Here is a 20,943-nt window from a genome sequence, read left to right on the forward strand (position 1 = left end):
AACGGTCCCATTCATGTAAATGCAGTTCACATTAAAATGCGGTTAACTTAATTACAAGGCCCCTCATAGTTAATATACTTGCCAAACAATAATGGATTTCTTTAAAGGGACTCTTTTCCTCTTACCTCACCGGGGTTTTTCTTCGTCTCAACTGGGCCCCGATGTTTTACTGGACATCCAGGATCGGTAAAACTGCGTGACGTTGAAAACCTTAACGCCGTCATTTGGAATATTTGATGTCGATCTATTTGAGCGGCACGGCGGAACGGCGCAAAGTTAGCGCTTCCGCCTCAAGAAGGGTTCAATTCGGACGGGGAGTTTGCGTGTTGTCCGAAAATGTGGCTTTCGAAAATAATTAACGATTATTTCATTAAAATTGATTTTATTGGAAGTTTGCTCATTTTTAAAATGTCATTTTAAATTTGCCGATCTTGTAACATCTAAATAAAACGTGTTGAAATATTTTTGTTGCTCTTAATAAGCGACCGCACGCACCAGTGAAAGGACGGCATTTTTAGTTTGCTACCGGTGGATAATTTATGTTCGGCTTTTTATTTTTTTTTCCATAAATCTAAGAAGGACTCAAATAGACTTTGATTATTTTACTTAAAACTAACCTTCAACGCAATGTTTTTTTTTTCAGAGTTCAAAATGTTTTGTTGCATGCAGAAATGTAATTTTTTTTTTTTTGCAGTCGTTCATTGATTTAAAATAAAATACAACACGTGTTTTGTCTACAAAAAAAAAAAAAAAAAATCCTTTGTTCATTCATTTGAAATTTCAAAAGGGTTTTGTGGCTCTAGTTGTTTTCTTTACTGCGGGGAAACGGGTTCAAATGGCTGGTGGAGCGGTAAAGGTTAGCGACCTCTGCTCGAGCTGATGCAGACAGACTCTTTTTGCACATGTCAGCGCACAAGCTTTTATTTCATCATGATGATGACCGGTTTGATTTATTCAAAAATGAAGTATCAGTATTTCTCCCAACCTTTTTATTCTTCAGATCATCTCGTGACACTCCCACACGTCCAGAAGTATCTGATGTCTGTTCGCTACATTGAAGAACTCCAAAAATTTGTGGAGGACGACAACTTTAAGTAAGTTTGATTTCAAAGGCAGACAAAACCAGGGGAAACTTTTTTTTTTTTTTTTTTTTTTTTTTTTTTTTACAAGCATGACATTTTGTGTCGCTATCAAAACTCCTCCTTTGGCCTAAACCTCACAAGCTCCCATTCAGAATCTCTTGTGGCCAGGGTTATCTTTTTTTTCCCCGGCTCATGACACAAGCTTTTCTCCAGTGCTTGGAAAAATGGAAGTTGGCGCAAAATAGATGGGTGTCAGCGCACAGGAAGCAGGATGGAAAATGACCGTGAACTGTTGTAATCTCTCCCCCGCAGGGAGTTCATACATCCGACAGCCCAGAATATTTCACTCCGAGAGGTTCGCTTCAGCTGACCGTCATTGTTCGGTTTTGAATTTACTGCTTGAGTTCTGTTTTGCCGTATCATTTTGAGGCGGAGTTGTTTAATTTCCCGTTCTCCCGATGTCATGCACCTTGCAGAATTTTAGTCGAATAAGAGACTACGCAGATTTTCATCGTTCATGCAACACTACAGTTCCAAATTCCAAACCAGGCTTGACGCGATATAATTCTTTATAAACATTTGACCTCAACTTGAAAATAAATAAATTGACTGTGTTGCAAAAGTCGTCACACTACTGATACATTTCCAACCCCGCAGACGGCTTGGTTTATCGGTATAATGGGATATTACGGCTGTAAAAGGCGATGACATCATCTGGTTACCTATGACATCACATCCTGAAACGATTTCAAAGCAAGACAATTAATCACCAGCATTTGCTCACCTCTTTTTATTTCTATTTTTTTATAAATCCAGGATGGCACCGATACATACATACATTCATTTCATTGACTTTTGAATTATCATCGATGGAGTCTCAGCTTGTTTTAAGGGACCGACGGATTTTGGATCCGCAGCAGGAGCGAGAACCGGCGAACGCGGCTTCCAGGCAATATGAAGACAATCAAGTCGGACAGGCAGGGATAATTTTCAGCTCTGTGTCTGTCAGTGCAAACTTCTGTAATTAAAAGGCCCGGCCAAAATTGCCTTGGCCCGTCCTAAATTGAAATCCTGGCGCCGCGCCTGCGAATAACCGGACCTCAGATTTTTTTTTTAGTCATCGAGTCACGGAGGCAGATTTGACATCCGGGATTTGTTGTCAACGAGACGAGCCGCCGCCCGAGGAATAGACGGCTCGGTCCGACGATCGCGTTCCACCGATAAAAGCGCGCGTAGCGTTTCCGGAACCGGACTGACGACCCGGGCGCATCAGGGGGCGAGCCGAGACGACGTCTCCCATTACAGCAGAAACCGATCCGCTAGAAAGAAACCAAGTGTCCTTCATATCGTCATAATAGGATGAAAGAGAAAGTTTTGAGTCTCGCCAGACTAAAAGTGAACTCGCGCCGTGTCACCGCCGCGATGGACGGAAGGGGGATGGGTTTGGGGTTTGGGGTTTGGCGTCGGCTCCGGCTTCCCCCCGCGAGGCCTGCGCAGGAGAAGCGGATGCGGTGATTAAACCCATATTGACTAATGAGCACGAGCATGATGCGTTCTGTCCAGGAAGTCTCCGATGACCAACGTGCTGATTGGTCTGATGGAAACCATTTCTTTTCGCAGGCTGTCTCTGAAGATCGAGCCTGGCAACAGTTCGCCTCGAATCGCTTCTTCAAAAGAGGATCTGGCAGGTAGGTCCGGTGATTCGTAGCGAAACACCGAGGCGATAATCCTCGCCTTTATGAATAACAGCGTTCGGGTCATTTGTTTACTTTGTTAGCCGAGGGTCGTATAAGTCATGATGTTCTTTTAGTGCCTTTTTTTTGGAGCAGCAAAATAAAGAAACCGCACCGTCATTAATACCCACACGAGCTCCAAGGAGACGGCGTTGTTCCCGCTCCCCGTATTTGCGAAACCGCCCGGACAGGACCGGCAGCTGCAGTGGAGGTTGAGTGAAAAGTTCCATGAGGCCATGTTTTAGAGGGCAGGTTGGAGTGGCGGATGGAACAAGAAAAGCACACAAGTCTGCAGTCGAGCCCTATACTTAACATTCACAACCTGATCCGGAGCCACAATGTTTTCCGAGCGCTAATAAAACATTTTTCTTTCTTTCTTTTTTTTTCCTGAAGTAGCCACGCATCACCCCGAACATTTACACGTAAAGCGCGATTTTATTCCAGAGTCCATCCCGTTTCGAAATTTTCGGACGATCGAAAAAAGGTCGCAGTTACTGGGGTTTCTTTTTCGACGACGCTCCGAATAGACAAAAGACGAAGACCAAGACTGAAGGTATTCCTTCCTTTTTTTTGGAGACGTAAGGAACAGCTGAGCGCAGCAGGTTGCTCGGCAAAAACTTAAATGATGACGCCTCGTATCGCGGGGACTCCACCGGTCTGATTTCTATTGGTTTTGAACCGAAACAACGTGAATTTTTATCGCCTTTATGCGATGGGGGATAAAATTTCGATTTGGGCTCGGGAAGGCGCAGGCCTTAGAATAAGGCCATGGCGACACAATGCGACAGCCTCCCGTAAAAAGCCAAACCTATAAATAGACATCAACAAGATGCTCAAATCCTCCACCTATGAAAGTGCACGGGGTGTAAAATCTGATATACGTTACATGCACTATCATCACAACTTGAACTAATCCTATTAGAAAGCATGCCATCTTAGTCAAACCCAGGAAAAGGTCGATTGTGCAGGAAACTCTGTTTGTTTTGTTTTTTTTTCCATCTGATTTCACTTAGCTTGTTTTTTTTTTAAGCCTGAGTTGTTCTTGTGTTAGAGGCCAAACGTAGTTATTTTAACTGCTCTCTCAACTTTAATTTCCAATTTTCCTCTCCGAATCAGCTGTTTGCGAATATAAGTTATGCAGTGTGAAATCAGGTTATTGTACTATATCGTATTAAGTTGGCTACACAATTAGGCATGGTATCGAAATGATGTTTCAGAAGTCAAACTCTGAAAATAACGATCGAAGGACTAGTAAAATCTCAGCATTATTTTGATCTTAGCTGGACTTGAACAAGTTTCTCCCAGACACAAACACGCTAGCTATTTTCATAAAGTTTTATTGATAATACGTGCTGGGCAGACAGTAGAAAAGCACATAGTGGGGAAACAATTATAAACAACTCAAGGTGATTTTCGATGATTTCTACACACCGTGGATTTGGGCCAGTATCGTCTGGCCCAAATGATACTGCTTCTTGTAAATTTTCTAAATTTCCATCCCTTTTTTTTTTTTTTTTATTCTCTCATCTTTCAAAGCAAGTGGATCAGTCCAGTCTTTGTTAAACTTTGGTTATTTAAAGCCAACTAAAACAGTCCCACGAGAAAGTTAGAAATACGGTTACAAACAACAGTTTGACCGACGGCGTCTTCGGGGGGAGAGCGCGTGGGATTTTTTTTTTTTTTTTCCATAAGCTCATGCCTCACGGACCGGTCAGCCACATGTGGGATTTCTTTGCAGCGGTTGCCATAGTAACGGCTTTCATTGTCTCCGCCACTTATCTGATAATTTTGCATAATTGAATTCAGACAATGTAATCATCTTTAAAGGGTGACAGAAGCGATGGGGGGGTTCGATCAAAGATGGAGTGACCGACCGTGATGGTTGTAAAGGACAGAGCTGTTATATTTTAGTGTATCGTAAAACATCAGCGCGCTGGAATGCGCCCGGGGTCGTTAAACACGCAGGACATCGGCGAGGGGTTTCCGAGGGATGCGTTTGGTCTGAGTTTTCACACGGAAACACTCGTCTGAAAACAGAGCCGCGAATATTTGGCTTATAGCATCACGCCACTTTCTGTCGCTTTATTACAAGACGACTCCATCAAAGCGAGCCGTCGATTCGGAAATTCTTCGCCGTCGTAATCCGCGATTCACCGATTGACCCGCGACCGTCTGGTTTCGAGAATTTTTTTTTTACAGCTTTTAGAATTGTATAAATGTCGATCGAGTAACCCGAGTCGATCGACAAGCCCGATTCGGCGACATTTCCGACGGCGCAAAACACCCAATAACACTTTTGTTTGCGCTGCTAATTAAGTTGCTGTTAAAATAGAGTCTGCCGTCTCTATATACACGAAGCACATTTTCCAATAGTCTGTAAACTCATTAAGTTTTATTTGCAGAAATTACACCATTTACCTGCTTACAGCATGTGAACTCAACTTTTGTGGTAGTTTTCAAGGAGACTTTTTTGACAAAATAAACAGCAAATGGGCCACAAAGTAGACAACTTGTGATCGGTGGGCCAACAACAGCAAATGAGTAAATTACAGGGTAAAAACAACATGATGGAGTTAAGGTATGTTTCTGTGATTCATAAGAGCAACTAAATGGTTTAAAACAGCGCAAGGCTTTTCATGGCCTTTTCACAACATGGCTGTGCGGCCGTTTCCCATCGGAGGAATACGGGGAACGTAAAGTATCCGATCCATTGCAAATAATTTGCAAAGAGGTATAAAAAGGAATTGGACAGCGGGATATTATTCCCAATATTTCAACTTTCGAGAGGAGACGAACCGGATGCCTTCGGTTACGCAACGAAAACATTTCGGGTTTTCAATTGGATCGTACTTACGGCGTAACTTCTCCAATGAGAAAGATGCAGCCATCACCATCGGTTAGGCGAGTCACAAACCAGACGCTCGTCTCCGTCCAGCCTCGACTCCTCAGCCATCGGATGCCAATAGAGACAAAGCCTTTCGTCCAACGTCGGTCGGTTGGACGGGATGAAGTCAGACGCTGCGTTTTCGGTACTTGAACTGACTGAGAATCATTAAAAGTGTTTCTTGCTCTTTGCAATTTTGGGTGTAGGATGATTCAGTCGTCAAAATTAGCATTACAGGGTTCATTCATGTGTAGTTACTAGTCGTTCCAGTCGGGTAAATAATAGGATTTTTGTCTCTGTGAACACTCTGAACGTAAACATTCATCGTCCATCTTCTTCCACTTATCCTGCACCTCATTTATTTCTATTTCTCTTTGTTTAAGATAAGATAAGATAAGAACAACTTAATTTATCCCGAAGGAAATTGGTGTGCCAGAGTTTCAAGCAATAACATAACAATAATAGATAATAGTAGGAAGGAGGGAGAATAAGAAATACAATAAATATATACATTTTCAAGGTTAAATATAAATTGTCAAGGTACGGAGCATCAGTGGAGTATTTCTGATTCTAATCCCGACGCCTCTTGAAATTCGCCCGTTTGTTTTGTCCGATATCTCACAGCGGTAGCCCCTCTGGTTATTATTTTAGTTTTTCGGTATTACATCGTTGTAATAACAAGTCAAAATTTTTATAGCAGAAGCAGATAGCAATTACGATTTATTTTCTTTTTCCAGGTCTGTCTGACGTATCTGCGTCCGTGAGGTACAAGCGGCGGCCCACCTGCCCCGACGCCACGGTCGGGGTTCACATCCCCACCCCTCCTCCTTCTCACCACAGGAAGAGCCACAGTCTTGGCAACAAGTGAGTATGACAGGCCTTTCCCCGAGTCCGTCCGTATAAACATTCGTAGAAACCCCCGAATCAATCCGCATTTACCCGCAGGCCAAACCCGTGGTGAATTATAGCCACACGCACATAACAAAAACATACAGCACAATTAATCAGCCGAGCCGAATGGATCAGAATTATCATCAATCCTTGAAATTATATTTTCCTCATTCGCATTGAAAAAAGACACCGATGGCAAGGAATGGTCCAGGAGAGAGGAGAGAGCCACCTGCCAAGTGAGATCATCTCAGTCAGAGTTTGGCTGCACGGGGGCGGCGGTCGCCCGCTGCAGCACGTCCATGCAGATTTCAAGGCCGCGTCAGCAATTAGGTTATTTAGACACACTCGTGATCATGTGTGTGTGTGTGTGTGTGTGTCATCCAAGCATCATCGGGATGTCAGCCATTGGCTCACAAAGATTGATTGCTCGGGATCTTTTGAAGACCCCGTGTTTCCAGTGACTGGCGGGATTTACGCAATGATAGAACTCTCAGCGTTATTAGGAAGGACGTCAGAATTCCTGCCAACTCCAAACTTGTGAAAGACTTTTCTCATCCGGGGCCACGTCTCGATAAATATTACAAAAGATTTCCATCCACCATTAATTTGTTGTGAATTTTTCAACATTTGTAGTGGTTTGTTTTTTTAAGTCGCACCAGCCCCGCCGCCAGGGCTCGGACCGGAGTAGAACCGGACCCGTGTGAAACTTGATTATTTTCATGGATGGAAAGATTAACCGAAGTGAACCGATGTCAACGGAAATGAATAGAATCAATATTTGATCATTTTTCGGGGGCCCAGCCGGTCGAGCAGTCGCCCCTCGCGGCTTACAAGACGGGGTACCGCCTAAGCGCCACTCGGTGCAATCAAAACATTTCTCTAGCTAAGCATACAGTTGCCACCTGCAGCTAAAAGCAATAGCGCAATTGTTGATCTGCCCTAGAACATGACGCCATCGCTACATGATATCTGAGGCGTCAGCGTTTTCGCTTTACATTCGGGTTTCTTCTTGACTAGAATTTTGAAATACACAGAATCCAAGAGATGATAATAAAGTTCTCCTTTTAATATTTGCTACGATGCAGTATATGAAGGTCTGTACTTTGACTTAACTAAATGGCGTAAAAGAATGCTCTGTTTTAGCCTTGAGTTTGTTTTCTGTCTTGTTGCCGTCCGTCCTCAGCATGATGTGTCAGTACGGCATGTCGGAGAGCCGAAGTGCCACGTTTCCCATTGAGAAAGCGCGACATCTGCTGGACGACAGCTTCCTAGAGTCTCAGAGTCCTTTCCGAAACGACCCTCACAGCACGTCGGTGTCCATCGGCCTGTCGTTGGGTAAGTAGGCGCGACGATGCAACTTCCTTTTTCGTATTTGGCCCCAGTCACGTGTCACCTTTTGCTCTTTTTTCCATTGAATTAATATAAGAAAACACGAATGTCCTGTTTTTTGTCATAATAGGCAGCAGCGAAAGCTCACTGGCAGAGGAGATATCCCCCAGGATGGAAAGGTGAGCGCGGTCTGTTTCATTTGAATCGTGGTCTTAAAAAGTTGGAAGTGGCAAATATCTGGAGATTTTTAGATGTGCGTCAAATCCAATGCAAAAGACCCAAACCAGCAATACTTCACCTTCCATATCAAGATATTTGTTTGCAAGTATTTTGAAACCGATGAATTGACATTCACCACCCCAGTGGGGGTGTCTCGTACCAAACTGGATCAACATACGCGGTATAGATGAGATTCCAGTTATTTGACCAACTCATTGCCGGTTTGGGTTAGCTGCATGGAGTGAACATAAGTTTGGACGACGTGTTTCAGTCGGTCCGTAATGTATGAAAAAAGAAAGAAAAACACGCCAGAGACGGATAGTATTGTCTTAATCTGCTGCTACTTAGAGCCATTTTCAGTGTAGTGAGTCCAGACAGGGCTCGACAATTATCACTAATATCGAGAATCGGCATCGTATTCCCTGCTGATTGTTCTTTCACAGAGTTTTGTAACAGAAGACTAATTCCGGTCTCCATGACGACCTCTATGATTCTCGGGAAAACTATTCGAAGATTAAAATCACGACATTAGGTAATTTTTTTTTAGTCGAAGTAAATTCCCATCCACGCACGTAAAGTCGGTGGGAGTCGTAATCAGTCAGCCTGTTGGCATCAGTGTTTGCGAGCAGCCGATGTGTTCATCCTTATTTCCACTCCGTGTTCTCACAAGGGATTTGTTTTTATTCAAAAAAGCAAATACGAACCCAAACTCGTTTCATTGGGTCGGGTTCGTGTTTGCGACGTGCACGCGTGTCACCGGAGCATAATCATTCTGCACATTTTGATATCGATGTATTTAAATGTTAGGACATCAGGTTAAATATGGCGCGCAACAGATGATTCTCAAACTGTTTTTTGGACGATTCATATATCTCTAAATAATAAATAGTGATGTGCAGAAACTTTCTTCAGGGGGGGCAGAAAATTTCAGTCAGGAGTTAATTCAATTGCACGACACACAGCGGTTTCTTTACCGAAGCTTGTATTTGCAGAGTCCCTCAGTCTGACTGTTAATGTTTTGATGACAAACAGGGGCCGCATGTATGCAACACTGGGCCCCAACTGGAGGGTCCCTCTTCGCAACTCCCCCAGGAGCCACAGCTATGTTTACAGGTACGCCGAGTGAGAAAACTAAGTCGGCGTAAATGTAAGAATGATCCCGTCGGTTCCGAGAAAAAAAAAAAAAAAAAAAAGAAAAAAAAAAAGGAATCTGACTTTTTGCATGCCAGTGAAAGTTGTGTTAACTTTTCTTAATGGAATTTGGCAGCAGGGATTTTGATGGAGAGCAATTACATACAAAGTCCGTTATATAATCGGTGCCAGGCAAGGTGAAGGGCATGAATAATTGAAATAATGGACGACTTATTGAGGAACACAAAGAAAACACGACCGCGCAGAACAAAAGGAGTGAAGCAATTATTTCTTTTTTCCCCCGTATTCCACTTTGAACTGTTACCAAACACATTTCGGACAAAGGAAAAAAAAAAGAAAAAGTAAAAAGCGCCCAAGGAGCCTTTCACCTGGACCACAGTGGTCATGGTTAAGGAAACTCGTGCTGTATTCTCATGCCGAGTTGGATGACTGTTAAATAAACAGGGGATATTTTAAGAGTAAGCGTCGGTGTCATCTTTCCTTGAATCACATGAATCATTTAATATTAGTTCCAGCTTTCCGTCCGTCGCGAGGGGACGCGTTCAGCTCGGCGTAGTACGAAGGCGAGAGCCGGTCCGAAACATCGAGGGAACCTCATTGTAAAGCCTTCTTAGATTTATATAGATGTGTTTTTCAAATGATGTCATCCCTGGCAGGTATTTTTGGCTCTACCTAACAATTCGGCTAAAGATAAAGGTTTTGGCTCTGCCTTTTTAACTAATTATCATTTGCGGCCAAAAGCCGTGAACGTACGCGCCGTAGATTGTCACTAAACTTTTGCGCTTTTTGAAAAGATCTTGTAGACCAGGTGCGCTTTTCCTCCGTCGGGCGTCGCGTCAAACTTTGGATAAAAAAAAAAAACAGATTCCTCACGAAGTTAAAGCGGTCGCCTTTTAAGCTTATTAAATCCCACGATAGTCTGTCGCCATCCGCTGGCTTGAGGTTGTTTGTGGAGGATAAATTTTGCAGCTTCGGCGGTCGGCGCAGATGTTTCCTGAAAGCGCAGATTTGTAATCTGGTCTGGAGAAAATCCGCACAAAAACACAGCTCCCAGCTGTTTCTATGTACACAAGTAACACGAGGCGTAACTTCTGAGCGCAGGAATCTGTTAAAGATGTTCAATTCAGATGATCGGGGATAGAATATTATAAACGACCGATGTATGACATCGGCGTGCATTTGACTTTATCTGTCTTAGCTAGTTTGGATCCACTCCCAAGATTTACTCAAACCAAGAGTCTTTGTGTCGTAACCTGTTATGAGGTAGACGGTCGTTCCCGTTCTTGTTTTCTGTCGTCTCTGAAATCAGTCGAACCGTCACGTCTTCACTGTCAGGTGGAAAACTCAGTTTTTGTCTCGGTCACGCTATCCAGCAGTGTGCTATAGCTGTCTCCGTCAATGGATTTTTACAAAAATATAACTAATAATGAAATATGTGGTGAAGGGTTTGGCTTGGAGTTCCGTCTCCCGTCGCTCCGGTAAGGATGCCGTCCAGAGTCCCGTCATTCTAAAGAGGAACGAAACATTTCTCGCCTCTAAAAATACAGTCTGAACACCAAGACAAACACAAATTCTTTCAAATATTAGCAAAGTTGACAGGGAAAGGCGCTGCTCCTGCCTCGCGGCCTTTTGTCCTCCTTCCTCCTCCCCAAGTGAAATATGGTCTTACCATTGAACACCTGTTGGGAAGGAACCTACGAGATTAAGGCTAGTATCAATAACCTCATCTGGCTAGCTCCAGATGTTTCAGAAGAAATGTATTTATTTTTTGGAACTTCCTGAAAATGGTTTCTTACATGTTTAAGGAAATCCGTTCCAGTTGTTTCAGTGCTCCAAAGTCCCGTCCCGTGCGGGCTTATAAGATTAAGGCTAATGGGCGTAGCACCATCTGGATAGCTTCGTTACTAGCTAAAAAGTTTTACCGAAGATCCTTTTCGCTCTCCGGACAGCGGCGCCTCCGGAAGGTTTATTTCCGATTGCGACAAACCGCGACACCGCCAGGTTCGCGCGGTAATCCTCTTGATTCAGAGAAGAACTCAGCCGCTCAGAGCTGTTTGTGGTTTGACCCCCGACTGTGTCCTGTCCCCGACTCCAAAACATCCCCAGCTCCTCCGCTGCCAACTCCTCCGGCGAGGCGGGCTGCGTGACCATCGAAGGGCCCCTTCGAAGGAAAACGCTGCTGAAAGAGGGACGAAAGCCGAAGGTAAAACAATTTTTATCTTTCGCTTCTTTGAGTCACTGCGGATTGCAGTTCTTGCGTTCTTTCACTCAGGGTCTCCCTCTTGAGCGTCCGCAAATCAGCATCGGCCTCCCGTCCTGTTTTAGATACCGTTTTTCGATCTTGAATTAAACATGAATCATCCGGATGGTTTCGCCCTTTAGCTGACGCTAAGGACTTAAACACCCCCCCTGGAGATTCACCAAAACTGTGAAAAAAAGACATAATGTTCAACCCGGAATTGGTTCAGAGTGTAAATCACGAGGTGCTAGTTTCCTCCGATATCCAATAAATTGTGCCCCAAATACTTTTCAAGGATTGTTTGACATTGAAACCAGACGACTGTTTGATTCGCCGTGTTTTCAGTTGCCGTCGTGGACCAGATTTTGGATCACGCTGTCTGGATCGACCCTGACCTTCTACGGGGCAAAAGCGCTGAGGGCCTCGGAGCGGAAACATGTAAGACCGGACGAGGGAGTCCGACCCAATCCTTTAACTTACGTCTTGTTTTATCTCATTTTCCATTTTACTATTCAGCCCAGCGGTCCCCAACCTTTTTTCGCGCTACGGACCGGTTTAATGTAACACAATATTTTCACAGACCGGCCCTATAAACATGAACATATAAATATACCCGTTTTTTTCTTTCAAAATACTCCAAAGGCTTGTTTTTTATCGCAGCGTGCTCGGTCTCCACGAGGCAAAGCAGTTTTGAAGGCTTCATTGCTTCATCGGAGAGCCGATCGCCGTATATTCTGCAGAACGGGCCTGGTGCGAGGGAATCACCTGTCGCGATAAATCCATATTTTCTTCTGTTTAGACTCGGATAAGAAATAATGTACATTATTTAGTCTTTCTGTGCGGCCCGGTACCAAATGACCCGGGTGGTTGGTGAGCGCTGATTTAGCCTGTCGAGCATGTAAACAATGCGAAGTTGTCGGAGATAAAGGCTAAGATAAGAGATTTGCTTTAAAACAAGAACACCCGTACCTTAAATATTGGTTGCAGTCCGCTTGCGTGAGGCCGGTAAATCTTCCGGTGAACCGATTAGCGGAGAATGTTTACGAAACCCCCGAACCCGAGTCCCGATCACATTATAAGTGTCTGGTTTTTGCTGAACCGCAGTACAAGTCCAACCCCTCGAAGAAGGTGTGTGTGACCGGATGGATGGCGGTTCTGCCAGACGACCCGGCCAGACCCAACATCTTTCAGCTCAACGATCCAGAGAAAGGTCGCGCTTTGTCTTTTTCCCCACTTGCTGTCGTTTCTCTGCGAGAGAGATAACCGCCAATTACCTTTTTTTTGTGGTTGAAGTCGCCGGTTTGCATCTCTTTACAGGCAATGTTTACAAGTTTCAGACGGGATCCCGGTTTTCGGCGATCATCTGGCACAAAAATCTAGAAGAAGCCTGCAGGAGCAGCAGGCCTCAGGTACGGCACTGCATCCGGCCCCTTTCGTGCCGCAGGAACTTTTCGCAGTTCCGAGTCTTTTCAGAAACTGGGTGGTTTCTTTGGACTTTTGGAAAACATAGGAGCCCATTCAGCTCCCATTCCAAGGCAGGGTCCTTTTACAATTCCGTAGGCACGTCGACTGTGGCACGACATTTGTCGAATTGTACAGAACCAGCGAGAAAACAACGTCCCGGCTCCCTTCGACGCCACACAGCGGTGTCCGAGGCTCAAAGGAACGTAAACATTTTGGCCAAAATAGGTTGAGAGTTAGCTAACGGCGGGGTTCTTCACACGGAGAAGCAGTGCAGGAAGAAAGGAAAAATCTGGATATATGCTAATGTTACATTTCGAAAGGGAAAATGAAAGCTACGTTGGTATGGAATTGTTCAAAAAATGGTTTAAAATTCAATGCAGAGACAAAGTGGTCTTTTCAACCATAACATCCAGTGGATGGATTTGTAGTGTCCCCCCCCCCCCCCCCCCTTTTTTTTTTTTAATTATTTTATTTTTAATTTCTCAGAATTTCCAGTTTGCTGTCATTTTGATCCCGAATCCCTTTTGTTCTGTCAACAGATACCAGCAAATCTCATGTCATTTGAATGAGAGACCTCGACCGGGAGCCCAATATCGTGCCAAACTCTGTCCTTTGGGGGATTATCGACTAAATGAAGAAGCGCTGGAATTCGATGTTTTCAGACACAACTGAAGCTTTTTTTAAATTATTATTATTATTACTATTACTCTTATACGAGCAGTGTGAAGGCACCCTGCTTTCTTCTTCTCAAGGACATATTAATGTGTAAAGTCTGGAATAACCTCCGGTGAGGTCACGTCCCCATGAAACCCCCCCGTTCAGTGTTTGGTTTTCGCTGCTGTAGAATTTGTGAGCAAACAAGTGCGTTTCTTTTTTTTTTTTTTTTTTTTTTTTTTCCGATCCCGCCTACTTGACGACCCGTTTTAAGTCCACAAAGGAGACGCTGGTTGTCAGATGTGAATCTTAAATTTCCAGACCAGTGTTAAAACCCTGCTTTCAAGAGGACGACTGACATTTGGAGGGGCGGGAGGGAGACGAGCGTTTTTTTTTTTTTGTTTTTGTTTTGTTTGTCTCATTTGCAAAACCGCTTATCCGAGGTAAAAGAGACGAAGAGGACGCCGTTTTTTTGTATCCGTACTTTCAATATTACGCCAAGAATGGTTAATACGGGAGGACCCCGACGTCGTGATCGTCGCCGATCCACGATTGGCGGCGAATTGGATCGCCGTCTCTTCTGTTTGTGACCCGGCGGAGAGCGGAGGGGGTTTGTTCTGAGAGCGGATTTTGAAGATAAGGAGCCAGCTCACCCGTTCACACCTCGCTACCTCAGCTGGTGGTCCTGCAAAGTTAGCTCTCCGCCGAAGTCAGAGGTTCTCAACGGTCCAAAATCGAAAACGCCGGACGAGGAACGGACGAGCGTGGCGAACGCTGTCGCCGACGCGGAATCCGGCCAGCTCGGAGCGATTTTAAATACCGTATTTGTAAATGTCAGTGTACAGACCTTGTTTGTAAAATAGTTTATTTTTTAACCGTCGGCCATCCGATGTAAATAATTTGAAAAGGAAGCTGCTCCGCAGAGAGACTGCCGGTGGACAAACCACCATAAAATGAAGACTCAGATAAAGGGATGCTCCGCCTGTACGATACGGTAATCTGCTTCAAAAGCAAAGTGTTATATTGACTTTGAGGACAATCTCGGGTCGTCGCAGTTTCTGCTATTTTGGCCGTCGTTCCTATCGGTAATTCAACTCTTATCGGCAAGTTTGCAGGAGCGCCGGAAGTGCGAGGTCTGCAGTCGTTGGCGGCGCGCCGGCAGAGAGGATTTGATGGAGAGGACCGGGTATCATTATACCCGGACCGTCGTGTCGCTCTACATTTCAATTTTCCCTCATCGACACGTGTCGTCGTCGTTTTTCTTCAATTTTGTGCATTTGTGCTGAGAAAACATTGTATTTGGAATATTTATTTCTGGTTTCGATCATTGTTTTTACCTCCTTTTTTTTTTAAATATTGCTGTACAGGAGTGGTTACCTTGTGTTTTTCAATTTCAGAACTAAAGAGCACAGTTGTGACTTTGACATTTGGGACACACACACACACACACACATACACTTCTGCCCTGGCCGGACTGCAATCCAAGAGCTGATGGTGGTCATGGAAACCTCTAGAAGGCCCCGCAACTTTTCTTTTTTGTTTGTTTTTGCAATTGACTGATCAGTAGGAAGCTCCAGGCCGGGAGGCAGAAGTTTCAGGACGGCAGTCCCAGGATCTCCTTGTCTGTGAAATACGGTCCCTCCATCTTTTTTGCGAATCGTCGCTCAACGGATAAACGCCGCCAAATTTGCGCAACCTGTCAGTTTTAGCCGGCGTCTGTCCGGCGGCTTGTCGTGCTGAATCACCAAGTAGCGCAATTCAGCCGGTCGCAGAACGCGGGTCCTTCGGCTGTTGTTCCGAAACCGCTGCTCACCGGTCTCTAGGGAGTCGGTACTTTTATTACTTCTGCAATATGAGCCTAATTGAGTTTTCCGAGCTGGTCGTCAAGCGAGGATCTTCATGTTTGTTAAATGACTGCAGCGTGTGGCTGTGCAGACCCTCCACCCCCCCCCCCCCGCCCTCGGTGAACGGACTGTTTAAATTTTGAAGGTTGATATCGTGTCTAAAAGATGATTGGAGGCAGAAAAAAATAAACAATATCCACAGGGGTCGTGTTGTGATGTAATATAATCCGTGCGATGAACATTTCATGACGAGACTTCGTGTGTTTTCACCGCTGCTTTTTAAAAACTTGTAAAGATGGCGGATTCCTCGTAACCTACAAGAGCGGGTGCGGTCGGCGGCTGTCGGAATCGGCAAATACATCGGATCCAGCGTGCATGCTAAACAGGGCGAGACGGACGGTACTGTCTGAGAGTCAATACGATAAATGCCCGCAGGAATGACGAGGGGTTGGAAAACCATTGAAATCTTTCTAATGATCAATATAATTGCACGAATCGATTCCTTGTTTTTTGTAGCGTCTTCTATCTTCCTCGTAAGGCTGAGAGGCCAAAAACAGGTGACTCTGTTTTCCCTCCTAATAAGGCCCTGTAGCTTCGGAGCGAGTGAAGGTTTAACCACAAGTGAAATTCGATCAAACCCCGTCGATGCCGAAAGCCAGATCCCCTCGTTTTCGGCCGCCGTGACGATCGAAATCGCGCAAATATTTATGTCCAGATTTGCTGGTGAGATTAACCGCCTTTCCTGTCCAGTTGATGGAATTATAGCATTGTCAGTTTTCTAATCGGATCAGTTCTCGCGGAGACAACGACCCTCTGACCGCTTGATTTCACAGGCTATCAGCGTTTGACCCGCCTGATGTTGTGTCGTGGTAACGTAGCCAAAGTGCACACTATGAAAATGTACCGGATGATTTGTCGTTCCTTTGAGTCTGACTTACAGGCTCAAAGACAAAGGGGTTTTCACCCCAGTATGCAGCAGCTGTACAAAAACACACAGGAGGTTCATTGGAGACCCTAAACTAACCAAACATTTGAATGAATGAATGAATGCATCTTTATCAGCCAAACGTCCCCAGTCATTTTTGTACCAGAGACCAGTTTTGTGCATGAAATTGTTGCAGCAAAAGTGTTTACATCATAAAAACTTTTGTCAGTTCGCTGTATTTAATCTCAATACAACGATTCCACTTTATATTAGGCAATTTTGCGCTGTAATATCAACTCACCGTGAAGCAGTGTAGAGGGGTTCGTAGCTTCCTCTGCTAGCCGTTCACTGCAAATAATGCATAGCAGGTGCGGAGCTTGTGTATCACCTGTAGTGAGGAACCCGTAACTTCGGTTGGAATCATAATATTTTCTTTTAAATACAGCTTTCTTTTTACTGGCAGTCTCATTGTTTGCTAGTTTTCCAACCAAAAAAGTTCTCCATCGACTTTGGTTTCTGGCTCATGTTTTTTCAAGGGCTAGCTTGTGCTAGCTAACGTGTGAAATGGCGCGACAGAGTTAAGAGCGTCAGTAAGGCGACGGTGGAAACAGTCATTTTTCTAAATGAGATCCGTAAGGTCTGATGAAAAAACTTATCATTTATACCATAAAAGCTTTTCCTTGCGTACCGGTACCAACCGGGGTCGGGCATCCCCGAGGTAAATGATGTATGAATGATAATATGTCTCTTACGCAGCTGCTCTTAACCTGGGTTCGATCGAACCCCGGGGGTTTCGGCGAGTCCGTCTCAGGAGTTTGACGGAGGTCAGGACGCACACACCCGACTCATATCATTTGTGACACGTCCCGCTTGGCCATCTCTGGCTGCAGGGGATCACGCTACATAGCTCGGGCTATCTGTGCTACGTTCAGTCGTCAACTTGTGACTCGTAACCGCACGTCGTGTGATTTCTTGATACCAATTATGTTGAAAGCGGTCGGACGAATAAGTACATTATGGATTCACATGTAGAACCGACATGTGCATGATTTGCAACGCCAAGTTGAGCAATTCTAGTCCAACACCGGCAAAACTAAGGAGACACTTTCTTGCTGAATTCAAGGCGAAGCGAGCCAGATTCCATGAAAAGGCTACTCTGCTTCATATCCGTCAACAAACCGATCCTCGATCCAATAAAAAAAAAGGATTCGGCGAAACCGTTGGGGTTCAGGATCTCCAACGAGGTTAAGAACCACTGCTCTCACATGTATGAATAAGAAGGTGAACGGTTGTATGTCCTTATGTTGCCCTGTGGTCGCCTGGCGACCCCGACGACAGCGGAACAAGCGGTACGGGTAATGAATGAACAAATTTGTAGAAGGACTAGCAGAGTTTGAGAGCAAAGCATCTACAGCTTAGCTTGGTTTTCAGCTGGAGTCCTGTGATTGATCGCGGTCTGGAATCCTCGGCGTGAGCGGCGTCCAACCTCGCAGGTCGCGGCGATGGTTCGGCCAAACCTCTCCGTCATCGACAGATGAAATGATTCAACCACGTCGTCGAGGTCTCGAGACGCGTCGGAGAAACAAGTGCTTTTGTGTCTGGCCTCCATGACAAATCGAGGGGACACAAGTGAGCGGATTTTAAATCCCCAACTTCTTGCGAACTTAGATTCTCTGTGATTCCGTTACAATAAACTACAGATGCGCTGATTGCAATTTCTTGGCCGATTCCCGTTCTCGACGTTTCCGATCGTTTTCGATCAACTATCTTTCCAAGAAGCGGAGCCCATTTGAGCGCATGAATAGATTTTTTTGGGTTCTTTTTTTCCTCTAAAGAAAAAGGTCCAGGTCCTTAAATGGGAAAAAAAAAAAAAGAATTCAACAAAAAAAAAATAACCAATCCTCCAGGTTGCAAATGATCTCCAGCTGTTTCCCCACTTCGTCTAAGATGTTGGATTTTCCCAACAATGCAGCCTATGCAGAATAGTGAGCTTAATGTCATTTTTCTTTTAAAAGTAAAATGTCATCTATTATAATAATAGGAAACATCATCTTGCAAACTCTCCGCTGAAATTTAAAAAGACTATTTGTCGTGGAAGCCGGCAGCAGATGTTGCCGACCGCATCTGCTCCCACATTCTCCTGTGAAATTTCTCCCAATTCCTGCTCTGTAATTTGATTTTATGTATTTTTATTTATTTATTCATTTGTTTGTTTTTTTATTTATTTTATTTTATTTTATTTTATTTTATTTATTTATTTGTTTGTTTGTTTTTTTTTTTATTTTATTTTAATTTATTTATTTATTTTTATTTATTTTTATTTATTTTTATTTATTTATTTGATTGATTTTTTTTTTCAGCTTGAGCGATAAAGCTCCCTTCCTGAACGGTGCGTCTGCGACTCGTGGCAAAGCTCTTTCCTTTCTCCGTCTGGTTTGATGAATTGGACCGTCACCTCACGACCACGGCCAGTAAATACCGTCCAGTTCAACTGTTGACCCGCTCAGTTGGCAGTAAATTTTGACGAAACTATGACATGCATGCAGGAATTACCAGATGCCAAGTCTTGCTTTGTCATCCACGGGGCAACAGGGGACTTTTAAAATATTGTTTTTTTTTCCCCAGATGTTCTCTTTTTCAGATACAAAGTAGATTATTTTTAAGCATTATAGTAGTATAATATAGTAGCCTATTTCTTGCACGCCAGTCACACATTGAATGTGACGCATTTGACGATTTGTTTCATAATTGTGTTTGCCATGGTAACCGACTGACTTCCTGCTTTCGATTTTTGTCCCCAGCTGCAGCAGTCGTGCGTTCGATAAAACGGGACCCCGGCTGTCGACTCTCTGGTGCGAATATAAAATACGACGAGGGCCGAGCAGATCCCGACCTATAAGCGCGTCGATTTCGGAATAGGCCCTTAAAATTCGCTTCCTTTAAAATCAACAAAAAAATCAACGCGTGATGGCAGAGATGTGGAATTAATTCACTGCGACGTACAAGTATCGTTCGTCAACAGAATTATACTTTTAATTCCTCTTTTCAGATAAACATCGACCAATCGCTGTCGAGGTTGCATCATCTTTCCAAAAAGGGGGAAATGTCAAGGTGTTGCCGCACACTGTGCACCAATGTGATATTTATCTCAAATGCTATTTGAAGGTCAAATGACGGAATCGAAGAGACTGGTTTCGAGGTATTAGCATGACGCGTGTTTGGTTTCTAATTGGGATCGAAGCCTAGAAACGATATTTGTTTCACCAAATTTGTATTCAAATGTCAAAACGACAGACTCTTTAGTCGAGTCCGATCAAATATCAGCGATTTTGCACAAATTCAGAACACACGCAAAGCCTGTAGAGGCTCTTGAACCCGCTGTAGGTTCTCACACCCTCTGACCTTTGACCTTTAACTTGAATGAGAGCTTTAAAAAAAAAAAGTCTGCGGGACAAGAAGAGGCCTCAGAGGAGGGGCTTCTTTTCTGGACACACACACACACACACACGTGGTCGTCATCAAACCTCGTCATGGCAACCGGACTCGGGATGTCTTCTCAGGGCTGTGACGCAGCTCAAATCCTTCCTCCCGTAGATTATTCCTATCAAACGCTTCCATGTTATTTCGCCTCGGTTATTATGGACGTTTGATTTTAACGTCTTCGCTATCGCGTCACAAATAATGATGTCATTTTACGATTGTGTTCGATCAGTTATTACCCTGTGAGTCAAGGTGTGGCTCCGCGTTAATGGCGCCGTTACCTCATGGCATTCAGCTCTGTCACACACACATTCATCCTTGGCCGGCGGGTTTAAACAGATTAGATTACAATCCCATGTATTGTTTTAGAAAACCGGGAAATCGGAGTCTCCCGATACGTTACGTCCATGTAGTTCAGGGTGTCGAGACCGATTTCTAAACGTGTTCCTTCACGCCGAGCCTCCAGTGATGGTCCGTCGTCCGTCCGTCAGATTGATGCACCAACACTACGACTTGAGCGTCGAGGTTTTTGTTTTGCATTTGCAGCAAAGCTTTCCTGCCCCCAGCTGGACGGACGATCCAACTGCTTCTGGGAAAAATATTGTGAAACTTCTGTTTTCTCTTGACATCACTTATCCGTAAGTTCTGGACGCCAAGCACTATAACATTTCTTCACGTCAAAAATTTTGTGTCCGCCATGTTCACGGGTCGTACAAGGACTTTTTAAAAATACCACCGGCTCCCTTTATCCATCCATTTATTTATGAATCTGCAGAAACCGTCGGACACAAAATTGTCACTGTTTGTGACCCGGAAAACTATTCCAGAATAGAATAAAACAGATGAGATCCAATTAAGGTGGTCCAGCTTGAAGGTTTGATTCCGACAGGGGACTTTTCTGTTTGCATGGTCTTTCCGGTGGCTTTTCTACCACGGTTTCTGTCCAACGTCCAAAAACATGCAGGAGGGGGAGGTTGGTGCGAGACGTGCAAATAAGAGAACGAATGGTTGCATGTCTTTATATAACAAATGAATGGTTGCATTTCT

General features: G+C 44.3%; 1 protein-coding gene across 1 annotated transcript in view; it reads left to right on the forward strand.

Annotated features, from left to right (window-relative positions):
* The window catches only part of LOC147220706 (ras-specific guanine nucleotide-releasing factor RalGPS1-like), a 60,114-nt gene extending 44,419 nt beyond the window's left edge, over positions 1-15,695 (forward strand). The window contains exons 10-20 of the mRNA XM_086171025.1: positions 1,001-1,094; positions 2,703-2,770; positions 6,437-6,563; positions 7,774-7,925; positions 8,050-8,098; positions 9,171-9,251; positions 11,397-11,493; positions 11,875-11,967; positions 12,634-12,739; positions 12,847-12,938; positions 13,533-15,695. Of these exons, the coding sequence (XP_086027151.1) occupies positions 1,001-1,094; positions 2,703-2,770; positions 6,437-6,563; positions 7,774-7,925; positions 8,050-8,098; positions 9,171-9,251; positions 11,397-11,493; positions 11,875-11,967; positions 12,634-12,739; positions 12,847-12,938; positions 13,533-13,562 (989 nt within the window). The 3' untranslated portion in view covers positions 13,563-15,695. The remainder of the gene's footprint in view (positions 1-1,000; positions 1,095-2,702; positions 2,771-6,436; positions 6,564-7,773; positions 7,926-8,049; positions 8,099-9,170; positions 9,252-11,396; positions 11,494-11,874; positions 11,968-12,633; positions 12,740-12,846; positions 12,939-13,532) is intronic.
* Positions 15,696-20,943: the final 5,248 nt, after the last annotated feature.

Source organism: Fistularia commersonii, chromosome 23 (assembly GCF_037954325.1).
Source record: "Fistularia commersonii isolate RoL2024-O1a breed Wild chromosome 23, RoL_Fcom_v1.0, whole genome shotgun sequence".
In the NCBI taxonomy this organism is placed as follows: Eukaryota; Metazoa; Chordata; class Actinopteri; order Syngnathiformes; family Fistulariidae; genus Fistularia; species Fistularia commersonii.